The sequence below is a fragment of the Anas platyrhynchos genome, chromosome 2 (assembly GCF_047663525.1).
Source record: "Anas platyrhynchos isolate ZD024472 breed Pekin duck chromosome 2, IASCAAS_PekinDuck_T2T, whole genome shotgun sequence".
Classification (NCBI taxonomy): Eukaryota; Metazoa; Chordata; class Aves; order Anseriformes; family Anatidae; genus Anas; species Anas platyrhynchos.
In genome coordinates, this window is record NC_092588.1 from 113,127,802 (window position 1) to 113,149,372 (window position 21,571).

Below are 21,571 nucleotides of genomic sequence, written 5' to 3' on the forward strand. Positions count from 1 at the left end.
GTCAGCTATTGCATGCTTTTAAAAAGTTGGAATTATATATAATTTTATATCTTCTGTTTTTAAAAAACACATTTTAAACAGCATTATGCACTGTATTAACAAATAATGCCATAATTTATCCTCTTATATGAACCAGCTGATAGTCCAGCTGAAGTTTCTTGATGGCTGCTGTGATTTAGGAAATGTCAAAACCAAGCTGTAGCTAGTCAGAACATAATGTGAAATGACTGCATGATCCTGTTCTTAGGAAGTCTGTAACATACAACCCCAGAACTGTAAGTCCTAAATAAATCTGTTCTTTATGGTCTTACTTAAAATTAAAACAAAATAAAATAAAATAAATAAATAAATAGTCCCTTACAGACAAGTGAAGAAGGGCACTACTGCCTCAATCCAAAGGACTCTCTAATTTGACATCTCTACAGAGGCAAATGTGGGAAACCTGGAGAATCACAGAGTAATGCAAGCGTGCATTCCTATTTCTCCAACACTTGTTCTTCACCTCCCGTGATAGGCATCTCTGGGATTTTTCTGAAGCAGGTATTTGAATTTGTCTTGTAATCTTCTGAACCCTCTTAAATGTTTTATCATCCATAACATCCTTTGGGAAGAAACTGCACAGCTAAACTGTATGCTGGGTGAAGCAGTCTGTCCCTTTGTTTGGACCTGCCCATAGGCTCATTCTGAGGCCTGCCAGTTCTTACGTTGCACAAGAAGCACATGCATTTCACGTTCATCTTCTCTGCACCAGTTATAGTGGGGTTTTCAAGGTATCTTTATCTTTTGCTTTTTTGTCATCTCTCTTCCAGACAGGTTCTAATTTTGTTAGTTGTTCCTCATGTCAAAACTCTTAAAATTTTATTCATCCGTCTTGCCTTATGTTCTCTTCCGGATCCCAGTTTCATCTCTTTAAGATCAAGAACCTTATTAGGAGGACTGCATCCTCCTAATAAAATAGATACATAAGTGATTTGAATGGTAGTTGGTTTTCTATTTATTTCCTATTTTGTTATCAGTAACTTCTAATATGGCCTGCTTTTTGGCTACTGGCTACTGTTGGGCAGACTTGGTCTCTTTGTGGATCTCCCTCTTACAGCCTCACAATTTTCTTCCCAAGTATGAAAAGTCAAAACTCAAGAAAATGCAAGACTGGAATTACTTTTACCATGTGTGTTCTGTGCTGCATACAATAAATTTTCTTTCCTACTTATATTGCTCCATTGTCACAGAGCTATGTTGTTCCAACAGACTTTGCAGTTCTGTCACCCCATTATTTACTCATCAATTTTTCTGTGATTTCTTTGCTATTTGTAAATGTAGCATGGGACCTACAAGAGACTCAAACAGGACAGCACTGCTGGCTATTTCATGTTAAAATTTGGTTCTTTATTTCTACCCTTAGTTTCCTGTCTTTTACCCAGTTATACATTTACTTAAGGACATTTTATCTACCTTTGAAGTTTATACTGCACCATTAATTATTTTTGTTGTTTAAATGGTTTGTTAAATAATAGCAACATTGAGTCCTGAAAAAGCAGAAAAAACTTTAGGAAAGAAAGAAACCTCATCCTCATTTCACATGCTATAATAAATGTTCATTTGCTGCAAACCAAAAGTTTTTGGTTTATTGCCCTTTGAAGAATTAATGGCTTTCCCTTTCTTTAAGGTCATCTGTGAAAAACATTTTTCCATATGTAACCACCAGAGGTCACTAAAACACAAAATTAAAATACAAGTAAACGCTATTTAATACTACATCCTCTGCTGGACCAGACTACAAAAAGATATAATAGTGGAACTATGTACATCTTGATTCTGCTGATCTATTCTGAATCTCCCAATATATTCTAATGTAAATTCACTTGCAGTTAGTCTATTTCCAATTAATTGTTTTCTAGAACAATACAATTGATTAGAAAAAGACTGATGGTAGAATGCAGTAGGGAAATTAAACTCTTGCATATTTTTCTTTGAATCAGAATCTTTCACTGAAGGCAAAAACATTTTGTGTGTAATTTCCTCTGTCTGACAGTTGCAATAAAAATTGAAGTATTTGTTGATGTTGTATAGGTCAATTACTTGCTGACTTACCAATGGCTATGTTTTATTATCTTCATGGAATCGCCCTTTACAAATCAGAAGCATAATTTCCTCTTATTTATTCCTAGTTATCGTAGGAAAACAGCTGAAGTTTTATCTTTGTAGTTAGGATTTGAAACTGGTTCTTACAGAACTAAATGCTAATGCTTGGAAAGAAAAATCTGCTTATTCTTGATTTTACAGAAAAATTCCTTCCATGCTCTTCATGCTATTGTTCCTTCCTCTCTGTGACTATTTCTACTAGAGGTACAGCTACTCTCATGTGAAATTTCAGACTTTGCCTTTCATTTTAGTAGGAGATCATAAATCAACTTCACAGAATGCCCTCATGTCAGGGAGCAACGTCCTTCTCTGTCTGGTACAGGACCAGCGTCCTCTACTGTTTGAGGTGCTTTCTGCCCCTCCTTTTCAAGGCAAAAAGCTAGTCATTTTCCATACGTCTTTTTAATTGTCTGATTGTAAATACCAGTTGCACATTGTGACTTAGGCAGCTGTGTCCATTTTCCTACAGACCTGATTCCTCTGCCCTGCTGAGAGTTCAAAGGGCTCAGAGATCCTGCCACAGTTTTCATACTTGCAAGTTTCTTCGCAAAAACGTTGGTTTATAGAATTCCATGGGCAAATTAACCAACTTAATACCCCATGGAGAATGACAGAATGTCTCAGTAACACTGAGCTTAGAGTGCCCTTCCGTTGTCAAAGCAATAGAATCTCCTAATTTGTCCTCATCCAAAGTGATGCCTTTTTGTTTATGATTTTTGAAGTACAATTCGCTGGTTGTTTTCTACAACTTTCATATCACAGCTGCGTCATTATAGGTTCAGTTTTATGGATTCTTTCTCTAGGTAGTCTGGTTGCTCCGTGTGTAGAGTTTGTTCTCATTAAAATTCCTACAGAATGCCAACTTTAAGGCATGCTTCTGGCTGATCCCATTGATTACTCCCGTTTCTAGCCCTATATACAACTACTTATATTGTAAGGAGATCCAAATAAAAGTACTCACTTGACCATTTATTCTCAACCTATTTAGTTTTGATATTTTTATTGTAAAATGATTTTTTAATCTACTCACAAATGCTCGTGATTTCAGTGTATCCTTGCCTTTTTCCTTCAATGGCACTTTGCTTGATTTACACTGATAACATGTATGTAAAAATACTAATTAAAAATAATAATCTTTGGATAGTAGGCATGAGCTAATCAGAAGCTGTATAGGAGGCATATGTGCATAAAAGTACTTACATACTTGCACACACAAATGTCTGCTGTGCTATAAAATGATTGTTGAAAATTAAGGAAGACAAGTAAAAGCTAAACACTTCTGAGGTAAATTAGCTTCTGCTGGCAAAAACTCGTAGAGTATGTGAGAAGTTCTTCCAAGTTGAAAAGACAGAATATATAAATATAATTAATGTTAATGACAATTAGTCTGTCTTCTGTCTTACAATGGAATTCTGGATTGCTGGAGAAAATATTAAGACCTTTTGTCAGTTCCAGGTAGAGAACTGAAAAACATTGCTAATTGCAAGATTAAATAACTTTTTGCAATTTTGTCAGACTAATTGCCTGACCAAAGCAAAAATTGTACCCTTGTAAAAGTCATTTTATTGAGCTTGTTTTCATAGAGCCCTTTAATTTTTCTGTTTTTTTTTTTTTTTTCAAAAGATAAAATAGCACATTTTGCCATTAAAATGACATCAGTAGTGCTGCTGATACACCTCTTTGCAATACTCTTCAATTTAATGTGTTCTTATAGCAAAAAATCTCTTTCCTTCTACAAGTCTGTAATTTTGGGATAATAAAGAGCTATGCCCCTAGGATCCTTTTCTTCAGTCAATAAATATACACATCTCCAGAAGGTAAGAAGGTATTTGGTAGACTTGTCTGTTTTCTTTTCAATATTTCATTCAGGATTCTAAGCATAACTTATATTCCTCCTACATCGGTGTTATGAAACAGCAAATCAGTATTCTCCTTCAGCTGCTTCTATCATAAATACAATTGTGACCTTGATTATTGAATGTGTCTGGGGGAAGCTTATTAAACAGAGAATTAAGGGGTAACATACATTAGGGGGAAAAACAGCCCCAAAATTCACAGCCCCATGAAGACTTTTTGAAGTCATTGGGCATCCAGATACTATTTTGCAGTTGAGGGAAAACAGCTTCCCATTAAACATTTTAAGACTTAGTTCTGCTTCCCAGCCTTCCAGTATGTATGTCTGAAAGTCACACACTATTGTGCAGTGGAGAGAGGAAGTGTCTTACTCTACATTCTTACACCTCTAAAGCAAGACCATGTTTTGGGCTCTTCATGTTATATCTGAATACTGTAAATGTTGAGCTTTGGGCTATTTGGGTTTTGCATTTCTTTGTTTTGCAGAGATTGGCTTTTTTTGTGTGTCAGGAATAGGCATTTCAAAAAAGTCTGAACTAACGAATCACCACTCTCAGCTGATATCCTAAGGTGAATAATCAATAGGGAGCTGACAACAATCTGAAGGAGCTTTTCTTTTTAAATCATGCTCATTTTAACTTGGATCTGTCCTGTCACCCAGACTGCTACACAAATGTTTGTGCCAGCACAATGGAGGAAATAGCACTCAACCTTGCTCTGTTGATGGTGGCACTCATAACAGGGACTTGAAGTGGCTGAAATTATGGTATGTGGCTCAGAATTAGTATCTGTGTGTAGTAAATAAGAACATGGCATAGATGGCTGAAGTGTGTATCCTCCTGTTTTTTATTAATGCTGCCCACCCACAAAGGTATTGTGTAAATACTGTCAACATAGTCAATGTTGACAAACGTAGTCAAAATTGCACAGGCAGTAAATCTTTGTGTGTTCCTTTCTCTTTCATTTGTTCACTTATCCACCATTCAGTTCATTTACTAGGACTAGATGGAGAAATTAACTCATTCTCTTAAAAAAAATAAAAAAGTTAGTGTAGTTAGACATATTCAAAAACAAGTGGATTTATATGTACACCCTACTTCTGAAATTTTAGAACACTAAACATACCTATTTTTTCAGGAAAAAATGAGATGAATTAAAACATGTTGTGTTCTTCTTACCTTTTGGAGTACCAAGATAATTTGTTTCATACTCAGGCAATCAGGTATGATCATGTATCAGTTAAAGGTATGAAAGCATCAGACTCTTGAGTATTTTGAGGTAAATACTTATGTAATACTGGACGTGGCTTTCTATTTCTAATTATAATTTCTAAGTATTTTATAATTGCTTTTTTCTGTTCTTTTATTTGTAATATCTATCTTGTGGGATTTCTGTTGGGTATTACAGGGTTTGTGGCTCAGGGTCCGGTTTTGTCCAAATCCATCCTGCCATCCCCTCTGTATTTCATCAGCCTGGGTTTTAAGGTAGAAGGGGGACATCCCCACCATCAGCATTTACTGGAATACTACGTTCAGTTCTAGTTACCTTCTACAGAGCCTTTATGAAATAGCTTAAAGATAATTTTTGAGGAGAAATGAGACTAAATAAAAAAAAAAACAACAACATCCTCTCTTTGAGAGTACTGAAGTTTTAGATTCTTTACTAAAAGTGTCTGAATTATTCTTAAATGATGAGTATTATAGGGAATATATGTTGGAATGTTTTTCTTATCTTGTAGTTTAAGAATAAAACCACTTCATGAAGTTGAAAAGGGACAAAGTTTCCTTGTGTAATGTGGCAATTAGGGCAAGTTTCATTGTGTAATGTGATCAAATATCTCCTCTCAAGCAGTTATTATGCAATGATACGAAGAAGCTTCTTTCCACAGGAAACTGAGAAAGCTGGCAAGCTGGCAAATTTCAGAGAAGTGTTGACATGGATAATAGGCGTATCAAAATAACAAATGCTAGCAAGCAATTTTTGTAAGGCTCTGAAGACGCATTTCAGATTTGATGTCAGCACAAGGAAATTGATTGTTCAGGCTCACCTCAAGTTTCTTGTACTTTTTGTTTTAAAGTATCTAGAGCTGATCACTCACAAAACCAAAACACAATCTCAAAACAGTTGACAGCTGGTCAGCTTAACATCGTTGTGTTTTGGTTGACAAAGATTTGTCTTGTGAAATCATGATTTTTATTTAATTATTACCTTCAGTCTTCTGCATGTATGCTATAAAACTGATAGGCAATTCACATGTAAGGTCTCCATATTTGAGTTGCTTATGAACAGAATAACACATCTGACATCAGAAACACTGTAAAAATATTCTTCATAATTGCTTTTAATGATGGAAGCGTTTCATGTCTCATCAGACAGCTTGTAAGACTATTTTCAGTATATGTGCTGAGTATATTCCTGCAATCACAGATTTTTGTTGATTCTAACCATTTGATATCTTTGTCAATCTTTGTAATATTTTTGCAACACAAGCTGTGAGATTTCTGCTTAAAGCATTAAAGCACATCGTGACTTTTTTTTTGTTGTTGTTGTTCTGGGTCCCTTTCCGCTGTATTTTTCTGTAAAGTAGAAAATGTTTCTTGTTTCAGTTGATGTACTTTAAGCTTTTATTTTTTCCATATTACCTAGCCATTTGCTCTCTTAGTTTACTATTTGCATATTGCTGCAGTTAACTGCATTTTTGTGAGATAATTGGGTTTCTTTAATGACTTTTTAACACTACATATAGTATTTGAAGCTTAAGATCTCAGATTGTTAGCATGAAACAATCATATGGTTTAAAATGTAGCTGTTCAAAATGTTTATGACATTCTGTACTTTTTTTTCTTTCATTTTGTCCACTGTAAATACATACATACATACATAAATACATACAGCAAGGAATACAATTTTAAATCCTACTTAGTTGAAATATTTTACAGTTGTATTTAAAAGTAATATTTGCACTGTTTTTCACTACAAAATAATTACTTTCTAAGTAATAATGTACAAGTTATACTTTTAATTAAAATTCTCTAGTATGAAAATAAGTTGTCATGTTTCTAAGCTGGTTATTCATCTGTCCTAGATTATTCCCAGTTAGCTTTTACTGGTGAGTGACTCCAGTTGAAGGGAGTTTACCTCCATGGCACCTGTAATTGATTTTAATGTTAATGGAAATTATGTATACTGAGGACTAAACTTGCCTCAAAATATTGAGATGCATATATATATATATATATATATATATATATTTTTTTTAATATTTCAGAGCAGGAAATATGCAAAGAAATTTCTACTGTGCAAGATCTACCGAGAAATAGAGCTTGACCCAATAGTTATTGTTAAAGTAAGATGAGCACATTTGTTAGGCTGTTAACTCAATGTCGACACTATCATCATTATTTCTATTTTCCCTTCAATTCAGCTGCATACAAAACTTCAAAATAATTGAAGTGTTTTAACTTTTCTACTCCTAAATTTACCTCTTTCTTTTTTTGCCTGAGTGCAGGGGTTATTCTTAAGAAAGTGTAAGAGAAGAAAGTAATGCTTCGTGGATTAGTTCGTGCAAAGCATCCTTTTTGAGGGCTGCAAAGAATAAAACCTAGAAGCTTCTTTGATTTGGAAAGCAGCTGAAGGATTCTTGAATAGGATTTACCTTTTTGTCTTGATCCTTTAGTGATGAGCAGTTTTAGGTTTACATACTTCCAGAGGAAAATACTGATTACGTGAAATGTACCATGTATCTGACAGCTGCCTTTATTATGTACACACCATCCAGTGGGAAGCTGAGTTTTTCATGACTGTTGAACTATGTAGGCTTTTGCTGAACTAGTTTCAGTTTGTCCCTCCTCTGGCATCACTTTCATGAAGTTTTAGAATACATATTAGTGTCCTGTTCTGTATATGCATGGAATAATTTTGCCTTTATTGGTTATATTTGGGGAATCTAAACTAAAAATATTCAGTGATTTTTTTATACCCTTTCAGCTCTGTCCATATATACACAAAGCAAGAAAAATAGAATGCACACTTTAATTTCTCAAAAGAGAAAATAAATTCAAATTTTGTACAGCCTGTTTAAGCTAATTTGCTGTTATTTTCACAAAAGCATAAGGGTGGTTATCCTGCAGCATTGAAGATGACAAGATTCAGCCTGTCAGCTCTCCTAAATGAATGTGATGTTAACAAATAAAATGTCAGACACTTCACCAGTAAGTTGCCTTTGGGAATACACCTTTAGTTGTCTTTGTAACCTGTACCCTTGAGAGTACTCAGAGCTGGTTCACAGAGAAATAAATTCCAAAAATTCTAGAGCCTTTTGAACACTTACTGTAGTCCCTCTTCTGTATTTAAAATTAGACAGCTAAATCTATATGTAGAAAATACATTAGGGATACCTGAACAATTCTTACAGCTGCAAGCAGATCTGTCAGCTGAAGGAGCCAGCTTTCTCACGAATGTCTGTCTTTTAGCTGGCTGACTTTAAAGTTAATTACATAAAGGCTACCATTTAGCATCTTCCCTTCTTATTTTATTAACTCTCAGGAAGTTTAAACAGAAACTCCTTGGCTTAGGAGGATGTTTTTCTGATACTTAATAGTCTCTGACCTTTTTTATGCTTAGTGTGTTAAAAATATTTTCATATATATTCTCTGATTAAAAAGAAATGAGTTAGTACTACAGCCCTTCTTTTACTTCTGTATTGCTATTATGTTTTGAAAAGTTTTGCAAAAAATATGTCTAAGAAGTTTTTTACTCTTGGTATGTTTGATAAAAGTTTCATAAGAGGTTTCAGGGAAAGAGGCAATGCCTTTACTGTTTTTTGTTAGAAAAATGGACTAAAGGGATTGTCTAAATGCTTCTTTTTCTTTTTATGCTACATCTTTTGGGACTTAACACCACATATTTTGTCCAAAGTTTTCATGAATACAACACAGCAAAGTAGGAGTATGGAGTTTTGTATGGTTGTGTATCATGGGGCAGAAAGAGCTGCATTTGTTGACGTGTTTTAGATTTAAATTAGATGTGTTCTTTTGCTAGTATTTCTGTCAGTGTGCAGGGAATTTGTCCTTGCTTGTGGCATCAATTTTTGTTAAATTTGTGTGGCATATTGTAGGTGAATTTTGCAGAATAGAAAATAAGGTAAATTTCCAATGACTAGGTTGAAAATAGGAAGTTTCTTTGATTTCTTATAGGAACATTTTGTCAAAACAGTTTTTCTAACTAGCTAAAATATTTCAGATATATTAAGGAAGTGGTACACAGCAAAGATCTTATGTATTATAAAAAGACATCCCCAGCAGAACTTATTTTTTTTAATTGTTCTGTTTACATTGTGTGATATTTTATTTTTTTTCTCTGCACCCCAATCCCTTTTTTCCTTTTATAAGTAAGTGGATGTGTCACATACATTGGAGATGTGTATGGGACATGAAAGGCTAGGTGGGCTAGATGGTTCTGTGATTAAAATAACTTAGCCAGAATAACTTTTTTTTTCTTTGGAATTGAAATATTTTTGGTCTTACATTGCTATAATATCAGTAGAACAATCAAATATATACAGAAAATGAATCATGAAATTAGCATTCCTACTGTGAGCAAGAGACTACACTGACAAATTTTTCATGCATAACCTTCTTGACATGAAACAAACAACTTTTTCTATTAATTCTGGAAAACACATCTGTGAGATTGTTATCTATTTCCTGGCATAATTTGGATGCTATTTGCATAATGTTTACAAAGTTATGTCATACAATATTGGAGTTCTGTGTTGTGTTCCTATTAGTTCATGTTTATTAAAGCTTGACATAGCTGAGAATTGAGTTTTAATATTTCTGATACAGTTAATTTCTTTCTGAATTAACCAACTCAATAATTTGCTTATTGAAATCATGCAACTAAATATGTAGCTTGAAGAATGAACCTAAAAAGATCCTTGAGTCTTGAGTTTGCAAATTAATGAAATAGTAGACTAGTTATAGGAGAAAAAAATCCATCCTCTTCCTCTACAGCACATACTTGTTTGATTGGCACAATTAGGCTAGAACAAATTTTTGTGATAGTAATTGCAGACTGATGGTAGCTTGAAAGCCTAATAGTTTCATGTTTCCTGCTGCTTTCTGATTACAGCACTAAAAGATGTTCAAACCAGCCCCAGTGTTATGCAAGATCAGTTGTGTATTTGTTGTCATCCTAACTTTTCCTCTGAATATCAGCCCTTTCGGTTATAATCTGGGATAAAATGTTTTATTAGTCTGAAGCACATCTTAAAAGTAAAGAAATCTGTAGAGAAGAGAAATTTCTAACCAGATGGTGTTGGGTCTGGTTATCACCTTCACAAAGTAGAATGAAGGGTTTTTTGAAATAATCAGTAAAATGAACTTTTTTCAAAGACAATTTATGGCAAATATTCAGTGTCTGTAGATTTTTAAAAAGATATTTAAAATTCTATTCAGAATAAATCAATCTACACACCCCTAAATGGGTGTTTTATTAGTGGTCATTGGGCCTTCAGGAGTGTCATCAGCATGGCTTCTAAATCAAGTTGATAACAGGCACACTGCCATGCTGTCCAGAAGCAACAGATGATGACCTAGAGTAATTTCATGTAGAGTTAATGAAAACGATAAAGCTCATTCCCACCTTTTATAAATATTGTGCTTCTGGAATGGTAGAAACCTGCAGAGAAATACAGGGAAACAAAACGGAAGAGAAAACAAAAAAAAAACCAGTTTCGTCTTTGGATGTTCCTGACAAATCTTGTTCTGTGAAGTCTGATTTCTAGAGCTTCAGTTGACATCCTTGGATGTAAATCAGCTCGAGCTGAGTGCCATTGACAGCAGTTTTGAAGGCAGAAATCCTTTTAAATTCAAGGACCCTTCACTTCTTGGGCATCTTGCACTTCAGCAATTCTTTTCATTCTTGCCCTTGGCAAGAAGGAACACAGGACCTTCCTTCTGTTTGCAGCAAACATCTTTACCCGATACTTCTTGTCATTAAAAATCTTCAAACTTAAAGGGTGGTGGAAAATGGATGTATTCGTGAACATAACTGAGGTGCATCTGTGAAGATAAGGAGAAGAAATAGCCTTTTCTCCCTAAACAAAGCAAATACCCAAAGCCAGTATGCAGGTGTTTTTCTTTTTTCTTTTTTTTTTATTTTTGTGTGTGTGTGGATGCATTTTTGGTTTGCTAGTAAATGTAGCAGTTATAAGTTAGTTCCTACTGCTTATGTCTGTTTGTTTCTCTTTGGGATCTTGGGTTAGTACCAAAGCATATTCATGGAGCTAATAAGGACATCTGGTTAGCTACTCTGCTGGTCTGCAAAGACCTCTGCTTACAGCAGTTATCTAAAAGTTGAAAAGGTGAGAGTTTTCATGATGAATTAATTTTGTGTTGTATTTCACCTGGAAAAATGTTACACATATTGCTCCCTAGAGGTGTTATACTACTGCATAAATTGTGCAATGTGTTGTATATTTGCTTCTGTTTTTTCTGTATTCTGGAAAGTATTAATACTGTGCTCATATTCTGAGTCAGACTTGACTTTGATCTCCCATGTTCCATGACCTAATTTATTGTACAGAACACAAAATTCGCAGAAACAGACTATTTTGCTCACTCAGACCCTTTTTCTTGTATCTGCACTCTGTAGAAAAATCTGATGAAAGTATCTCTTTCTGTCCTGTCACTCTACTCTTCAGTCAAGCCATTTGTTTATTTCAGTATGTTGTTTAACCAGCTTTCCCTGAACTGTAGTTGTCACAGGTATGTTTGGATCCAACCCCTGTGTAAGTACAGTTATCAATAATACAATATGTATTAACTACATATTTTAAGTGAGAGGAAGATAGGGAAAATATTTGAAACATTCAGAGAGCACTGTGGTGTTTTTTTTTTGTTGTTTGTTTGTTTTTTGTTTTTTTCTTTTTTTCTTTTTCCCTTTATGTGCCATTTTAAAGATGAGTACGTGGTGTAATTCTATTCTGGTTAATGGCAATGCAGCTATGGTGTAGTGTCTCAGCCTGCTGAGACTGCTGTTCTCCACAGAAAGTGAGATTGTGGTGGCATCAGTTGCATGTGTTACATGTGTGTTCACTCAAAAGAAGTTGAACTGAGAAGTAATTTCCATTATGCTTCAGGCATAGACAGTTTTTATCTCTGTAAGGGTTTGCAGAATTACAGATGTTTTAATCCTCACTAATGCTTGCTGACATTCATATTAACAGATTAAAAACTTAAAATTATTGTAAATCTGTACATTACCTTAACATTTAAGTGGCATAAAATACCTCCTCTTTTTGAATATGTTGTAATTCTCACTTCTGGACTGTTAAAACTGCAGAGAAACTTCCAGAAGTAGCTTGAAATGGGCTGAGAATCTGTTAATGTATCAGCTCCACATACTATTGTTGTAAATGAAGGTAATGACTGTCTATCCAGATATGAATCTTTCTTCTTTCTTCTATTATTATAACTATACTACATCCATCCAGCTTGACAGCTGATGTACGAGGTCTAAGTAATGTATTAAATTTAAGACACTTTAGCAGATGCTGTAGAGCTTGCAGTTCATTACTACTTACATCATTGAAAAGGAAAATGTGTGCAGGTTGAAAGGAAAAAATGTGCTCTAGCTGGCAATGAGACTTTTTGTCAGACTATGTGATTAATATCAATTTGACTTCTGTTGTGTGCTTTTCCAGCTAATAAACCTTATTTACCTAAAATTCATACTAATCTTTAACCTTGTATCAAAGTCTTTGAGCAGTTTTATTGTTAATATTTTATTAAAATATTTATTTTAATATATTTTTCCTACTGAAAGGATGAATATTTTAAATCTGGTGCAAATCAATGTTGTCAGGACTAGAAGTAATCTGTGCACATGACAGAGAAGGAAACAGCTTGCCTTCCTCCTTTTAGGATATTTTATATACGTTCAAATATATTTATATTGTATAATTATAGCAATAATACATAATTTTATTTTACACAAATATATGATTGTCCTTATAACACAGATGATGAATCTCGACCACCTGTTTCATAGCCTCTGTTGCAGAGGACATGTGAAGAGCTTAAGTTTGGTTAACAGCACCAGCTTTCTGCTTAGTATGTGACATGTTCTGTGAGCTCCTATTTCCTGCACTTGGATAATACATGGATTTGATTTACTCAACTGTGTTCAGTGAACAGGGGGTAATCATTGGGCAAATGTTAGACTCTATGGTACTTAAAGAAAAAGAGACTACTATGTGACTACAGTAAATATATGCTTGTATTTGCAAGCCCATCAGCATTTACTTTAAGAATATAGAGTATCCTCCATAATCTGTCCTTCTCTAATAGTACCCCCATACAATTCTGTTCATCTTTAAATTCTGGTAATTTAACTGTGCATTTCTTGTTATGAATCAGTTTACAGTTACTAGAATTACACACTAGTGGATACATTTGTTATAGCATGTGAAGATAATCAGTATCAAAACTCATGCAGTTAGTTCTTTTTTTTTTCTTTTTAACAAAGACTGAACAGTTTTGCAAAAATCAGCCATGGATCTCATAGCTCAGATTTCTTCATACAGATCTCTCTTGTTCAATAAACCATTTTTAATGAAAATTTCAATTCATTACACTGACTAGCTTTTTTTTTTTTGCCTTTTTTTTTTTTTCTAGTGCATGGGGAAGGGAAGTAAATAACTTTAAATTTTGTTAATTCAGTTTCACAGCTCTTTCATTTGAGTATGAAATAAGAAAACAGTGGGAGCTGAAATATCATGACTTCCTTTTACTGCTTTTGAATAAAAATAATAGTCTGCTAGTCCTAAAATTTTGAGTGAGAGCAAAGAAGAAACAGCAATTTCTGTTTGCCAACATCAAATACTGTTCCTTGATTTCATCTTAATTTTAAATCTTAAATTCTTAATTTTAATGAACAACCAGAAAGAGAGCAGATAAACCTAGTATATTTAATGTAAATGACATTCTTCTAAAACTTAACTGAATAGTAAGGTAGAAGAATAGAATTAAGTGAAAGTGTGTAAAGGAACAGCTTGATAAATGCAAAGCTTAATTTTTTTATTTTTTTTTAATGTAATATAACATAAGATTCTGAAAATTTTAGGCTTGCATACGTAAGTGTATTTAGAACGTCATTGCATTAACTATTCATTGGGAAAATAAAACTTACAGGTGAAAAACAACATCAATGTTAAATTGGATTTCTGCTGGCTGACACACATCATTAAAACTGATAATTTTGAACAGCCTGCCTTGATTCTCTATAAGAGGTGTACAATTTGAGTTGCATTTTCTTCATCGGGTCTTGCATGTGAACAAACAAACAATCTTAATTTAGGTATCATGGTGCTTTAATGTCCCTAGTTATCCTGCTGGGTCTGTTGTCTGCAACTTGTTATCAAACAGCTAATCAATTCTGTGTTGTCTAAATACTATTTCAGGGGTGTTAACTGAATATGGGTAATGCATGTTAGTAAAACAGTTCTCAAGTACATTAGTGGTATTGATGCAACAGTAAAAATAGTTCTCAATATATATATATTTCATCACAAAAAGCAAAAATAATTCTGTATAGGTATAGAAAGCACATGTAATAAAAGAGAAAATGCTATCATTACCTGTTCACCATTTACTAAAAAATTGCAATTGAACCAACTTGACTACTACTTTATCCAGCTGATATATTAGAAGCTCTAAAACCTACCGATAGATTTATTTCTTTACTTAAATATGAAAGTTGAGTTCTCTCTGGAATGGCAGGTTACTTGAAGTTCCTGAATAATGTCTGAAGAAGCGTTCTGAAAGTTAAAGCAGTTAATGAGCATAGCATTACATAAAAAGGGGAGAAGGTCAAAGTTTGTTTAGTAGATCTTCTTGTTTTAATTAATTTAAGTCTACATTTCCAGTTCTTATATGATTTCTCTGTACGAAGATTGAGGTTATGTTATGAAGCTATTAAGGTCAGAAGGGAAAGAGAAATTAAAGAATGTTGAGGATAAAAGCTCTTCAGAGCTCTGAGGAACAAAATGTGTTGTACTGACAAATGTATTTGTAAAATTTTATTTAAAAAAAAAAAAAAAAGAAAGGTACATTTAATAACCTCTAAAAATTGAAATGATTATTTTCTGTGATTAACCACTGAATGCCTGATTTATTTATTTATTTATTTTATATTTTACTGTCTGCTTCACTGATTCCTGAAATGCTTTTGAGAATTTACAATGTTACTTTCAGGGAACATTGTCTTGCAAAGTTTGCTAACATGAGACTAGTTTTCACGGGTTATTTTCTTTGAGCTTTTGAGAAATTTCTGTGTGTTTGTGTGTGTGTGTGTTTAGAGCCTCTTTCTATATAGATGCAAATGACAGTAAGGTTGGAGACTGTAATCCAGCCTTTACCTGCAAAGATATTATGCCTTTTATAAACACAAATTGCATATAATATTAACAAAGGATATAGGAGACAAGATATTTGTTTGTCAAGCAACTATGCATTTCTGAATTTTTCCTTTTTAATGAAATAAACATTAGATATTGCAAAGAATGCAGTTATAAATCCAGAAATGTTCGCAAGTGGTCTTTATCAAAGATCTCTGGAAGATGATGTCTTGCAATAAATCTGAAATTACTTATAAGTTGCTCGTAAGTATTAAGGCACTATCTTTCATCAGCATATCCTGAACTAAAAGTTAGTGATTATAAGCTGATTTTCTGGTGTTTCAAGATTATACACACTCAAGAGAGTTAGACTTAGATCCTCCACAGGAGAAAGGAGCCCTCCCTGAAAGGCATGTAATCAGAACTGAAAACTACATGTTTTTATTCATGTCTTTTTACTGGGTTAATTTGACACCAGAGTGTAAGAATGACTGTCAGATTCTTAACTTAGATGCTGTGCAAAGTCTGAGAAAATCTTGGGAAACAGACTGTACAAAGTAAGTGAATTTTAAGTGTCACTGTTTAGACCCCTTGGGCCTGGGTTGAAGTGCTGCTGGTTTGTATTTGAACAGAACCACAAATGTTGAGTTTCCTGAAATGAGTGGTAGAGGTATGCGTTGTGTGCGCTCTGTGTACAGCTAGTACTTGCTCAGTTGGGACAAATCCCAGAATTACAGAATGGTTGAGTTTGGAAGGAACCACTGCCCAGCTGCTTGCCCAGGTCTATGTCCAAGTGGCTCTCCCTCCAAGGAGGGAGGCTCCACAACCTCTCTGGGCAACCTGTTAATAAAGAATAAAGATCATTTCCAAGGGTTAAATGAAATAGTATGGGCAATATTACTGCTTGTTTAACATACATAAAAATAGCTTCAGATCTCACATACATCATGGAAACTGTTGGAAACCACTGACTTCAGAGACTGTATCCGTTTACACAGCTTGTTTGCTCTAATCTCGTAAGCACTGTAAAAGTGTTAGAACTAAATACTTTCTGAGAATGAAAGGAAACATTTAAGGGTCATAGTAAGTACGTTAAATCTGTATTCACTGAAGTATCTTCTATTCCTGCCCTTGCAAGGCAAGGGAGAGGAGGACAACATGTAGATAGTTCCATCTTTCTTAAATTAAAGAAACAACTGGCTGCTCTACTATTATATGCTTGCTAAATAATGGAGTGTATTTGGAGACATAACTGTATCCCAGCCAGCAGATAGCATGCTTTTCAATTTAACATGTGGTAGCTAGATGGTCTCTTGCTTTATTGACTGATTCCAGCATCAAACATTAGGTTTAAATTTAATCTGTGTGTGTATAGGAAAGTGATTTCCCATTAAGTCACCTGCACAAGATGAATCAGAATTTTCGTTTCCCCCTATTCTCCCCATATAAATACTGTATAGCTACTTTACCTTTACTTTATTGTTTTATTTCTTTGTAACTAAGAGTTTATGTTTGGTTGTCAAGTAGTAAGGCACCAGTAAGGCTTCATGTCACCTGATTTATTATCTACAGAGAAGACAACATTTTGTTGTTGTTGTTCTTTTTGTAACCTGATGGTGAGGAGAACTTCTAGATCTTCTCATGTAAACATAGTAACAGCAACTAGCATGTTTTTGTTGTTGTCCTCTTTTTTTTTTTTTTTTTTTAATTTTCTTTCTTCTTACAAATCTGCTTCTGTTTCCCGGGAGAAAAGGGGAGAAAGGATAACTGAAAATTTGTCACCTATGCTATTTATTTATTTCATTTTTCTCCATGTTGAATATATAACATGGTTTGTAATTCTTATTTTTTTCTTGTCCTTCTTTCTTACGAAATCCTTTGCAAATGGCTATTTAGCATAAGTGAAGAATATGTTGTTTTGATGGCATTTCAGATAGAGACTATGTTACATTTAAGGGTGCGTTTTGATTGAGAAAAGATTATATACCTTATTATATGATTTCTTCTTATTTTAGGCAATTATACTTCTAACTGAACTCATCAGAGAGAACTTCAGGAATAGCAAATTGAAACAATGCCTTTTACCAGCACTTGGGGAGCTTCTTTACCTCGTAGCCAGTGAGGTAAGACTGTCAAATGATCCTTACAAATTTCTGTAACAGATGTGGGAAAAAAATCCTGTGGAATAGTAGATAAAAAAGCAAGTGATTTTGCCATTTGTATTCTCAAGTGTTTCTTGTTCTTGTATGTTCTGTGATACTTTTTTACTTTTTAAAGAACATACCAATCCTTTCATATACTCCATTTGATGTAAATTTAATCACGTTCTTCAAATATAGAATTTTAACTTTGTGAAACAATTGCCTCAGTCACCATAATGACTTCAGGCCTCCAAGTGGCAGATGTGAGAGTTAGAACATCTTAACTAGAGACCTTGATTAAGAAAGGTATATCAGGACAACCTATGATATCAATAAATTAATATATCTAGTCTAAATTAGATCTGATTTTACCATGGTTGAAATCACAATGCTGTGGAAAAGAAATTGGAATGATCCTGGCCAATTTCAAAAGAAATTATGGTGATAGCTGACTAGATTTAAACCTATAGTCTAAAACTGGTAATGTACTTTAAAAAGTTACTTATAGTGAAGAAATACTATTACTAGTGGAACTGAAAATGACAGAGCTTCTAAACTCTGGCCTTTCTTCTCCTTATTTCAAGAATAAAGTAGTTTCTTTAATTTATTGGAGATGAATGTGATTTCAAACAGAAGAAATCTAGCCCTAGCTTCTCTGAATAATTTGTCCTAGCTGCATCATCTGGTTGGTCTGAATGCTATCATGTTAGTTTTCAGTCTGTGAGGTCACTTTGTAAAGGAATGAACGTACCAAATAGATTTGTATTTTGACATCTTATAGGTTAACTTCCATGTTGTATTATCCTCATCTAGTCTCTTTTCATGTTCCATGATGAAGCGGTTGCCTTTTTTTGCCTATGTTAGTAGGCATCATCTTTTACTGGTTAGGCAGTTGCTAAAATCTCTGTCAAACACACATGTCCTGAGTCACAAAACATGTTTTCACATTGAGAAATTGTGTTATGACAAATAAGTCCACATGGACAAATTATTTTTATCTGTTTTCTCAGTTTTCTTTAGAAGAAAAAAAATATATACTTAGCTTGCAATCTGTCTGATGACGTTATATAATCTTTAACCACTAATAAAAACAAACCTAAAACTCCAACTTGGAAACTATATATGGCAATATATTTTGCACTGCTTGATTTTATTTTAAATTAAACTTTTGTAATTAAAACAAATCTGTCTACATTGGCTCTATAATAGGAAAGTATTTTGATTGCACTGAACCTAACACATTTTTTTTTTCTTCTGAAATTGTGAGCTGGGAAATTTTCAAGTCTGTATGTATTTCTGAACTCCCTAATGTTAGAAGCATGATAGCTTGTTCTAAATGAAAACTCAGTATTTCAGGAAGAACTATAGCAATGTGTTGAACTGCTTTGAGTTAGAAATTATTAGAGAATAGAAAGATTTCTCTGCACTTATGATATTAAAGCACTGTGTCTTGGTAAAACTTCAAAAATATAGTGTGATTTGTGTGCACTAACACTTCAGTCATATTTTTTCCTTTTTTTAAAAAAAAGCTCTTTGTAAAAAGCTTTTAATTTTTCTACACTGTACCTGTGCAGCTTCAAAATGCTGTAGTGTTGTAGACATTTCATTGCTAGCTGAACTGCAGAACAGCAGTATGGAATGACCTTGCCAAGATTACACACCAAGTCAATGGTAGTATAAGAGGTAACAGTAAGGTTTATTCCCAGTTTATATCTTCAAACAGCAAAGTTTTTTTTACACCTTAACTAACATATGAAAAAGATAACTGATTCATTAAAAACTGTACACAAGCTGCATTTTTTTTATTATTTTTTTTTTAATTTCCTTCCATTTTGATATTTAGACTGCTTGATTGTCTTTTCAAGTTGCTAAACACTTATTAATTAAGACCTTAACTCTGGGAACATACCTAATTTTTATTTATTTATATTTTCCCCTAGCATTTTGCTAAGTGCTTCTAGGTCTTACCTCAACGTTAATATTAAATGATGATTATTTCTTTTTCAATTGATATAAGCATTTGGCAAATCTTAAATTATCCAACACTTAAACTATCACCTATCTAGGTACACAGTGATTCATTTGGTTATATTACAGGGTCTCTGCTGTTCTGTGGCTTAGAAAATACTGGAGAGTGCAGATAATCTTAGTGGACCTTTGCAATCCTAAACTTTTATATTGTTCACGTACTTGCATATCAGATCTCATAAATAAGATCTTGCACTCTATACATGCATTTTTCTTCCAAACAGAAGCCAAGAGCAATTAAGTGTAGCATGAGTGGACTCCAGAGAGGATGTTCTGTTACTCTTAAACAATTTGCATTAAGGGAAACCTTTCAAGTTCTGTGTATTGTTTCTGTTAATTTCATACTTTAAGTTTTTATTAGGGTGAAGAATCTAAAGTTTAATCAAAACTAGCATGAGCTGTGAGCAAAATGTAGGAAGATCTTGAAATGTTTGGTGATATACGTAAATTTATTAAATGTAAAATTGTGTAGGTATGCTTAGGTAATTAAGAATAGTGATAAATTTTATTTTTTATTTCTAACTTGACACTAAAACTTATAGAAAGCTATTCATATATTTAAAGAATGGAGTTTACAGACTGCATTGTTTCTTAAAACTTTTTTTTTTTATTATATTTAATATGTGTAGTTACAGAAAATTTGTCAAAGCTTCTGATTAATTAGATGAATAAAACGAGAAATAGGCCAATGCTTGTTACAGCATAGGCTGTCATTTTAACTGTCTTCACTCCTAGTCTTGTCCTTCCTCTTCTAGGTGGAGGCTATAGTTTTGGAGTTGCTGATATCTCTATGATGTTAGTCTAGATATGGAACTTGTTTCAGTCAAATCATAATGATACCTGCTAAATTTAAAAAAATTACAGTAGGTTACTTGGGGGAAAAAAAAAAAGGAAAGTGGAATTGCAGAATCAAAATCTTGATTCAAATAGCAGTGAATCAGCCTCTAGCAGGGTGATTTCAAGTAAATATAAATAAGGATCTTGGAACAGTGTTGATAGGTACTGAAGGGTATTCCATCCAGTAAGTTTTATTGAATGTTTTGTATCTCTCTGAATGAATTACGAATTCTGAATGAATTTTTCCAAAGTGAATTTACTTTATTTTAGTTGACGAACAAAAGTAATTTTGTTTGGTGTAATTAAATTTAAGAGAAATATTATTACATTTAATAAACAGTTGTCTCTTTGCAAGGTAATCAAAATGTTTGAGACAAGTGCAAAATCATTTTTTATGTAAAAACCAGAAGGAATTAATGAAACCCAGAAATATTAGGAAAAATTCTGTAATGGATTTTTGGAGACTTTATTTAAATTACTAAGATACCAATTTTTGTGCTACACGTGAAATAGCTTTAAGTGGTAATACTGCCCTGCAATTTAATATATTTTCTAGCATATGGTAATTTGAAAAGTTTATAATGTGAACCTTATTAAGAATGTTACCCATTTTTATGTGGGTGAGATTATTGTGATTTTTTGATTTAATCATATCTGCTGTTGGCTTCATTTCAGGAAGAAAAAAAAGAGCACCCCAGAGAATGGTTGGTTGTTCCCTCAGCAGCTTACACTGTGCTAATGAGGTGTCTTCGGGAAGGGGTAAGGCTCTTTCATTGTCCTCAGTAGAATTTCTCCACTGTAATAACCCTTTAGGCATTGTGTGAGAATTGTAGCCTGCAGCACTGCAGTAGCTTGTCAACCAAGTATTGCTCTTGAATTTAAATAATGATGATAAGACCATGACCTAAGCAGGAGATGAATGCAAAAATCCAATGTTGTTCTCTGTGCGTTCAACATTTATGTATTATTGCCTGGTTTTTGAAAATGGTAAATAAAAATTACCGTTAGTAAATATGGAATTTATTAATGCTGTGACTTTCTTGTGAGAAGTGTTCTTCTCACCCTCTTGCAATTTTATTCTTTTTTGTATAGTTCATTTTTAAATGAGGTTTACCTCTGATTTTAAAGTGGCTGATACAGTTTTTGAAAACAGCATTTTTATCTTACT

General features: G+C 33.5%; 1 protein-coding gene across 6 annotated transcripts in view; it reads left to right on the forward strand.

Annotated features, from left to right (window-relative positions):
* ULK4 (unc-51 like kinase 4) overlaps positions 1–21,571 on the forward strand; it is a 231,653-nt gene that overhangs the window by 25,541 nt on the left and 184,541 nt on the right. For all 6 annotated transcript variants that reach the window (XM_038173765.2, XM_027451164.3, XM_072033362.1 and 3 more), the window contains 2 exons: positions 17,413–17,520; positions 21,079–21,162. In XM_038173765.2, coding sequence (XP_038029693.2) covers positions 17,413–17,520; positions 21,079–21,162 — 192 coding nt within the window. The remainder of the gene's footprint in view (positions 1–17,412; positions 17,521–21,078; positions 21,163–21,571) is intronic.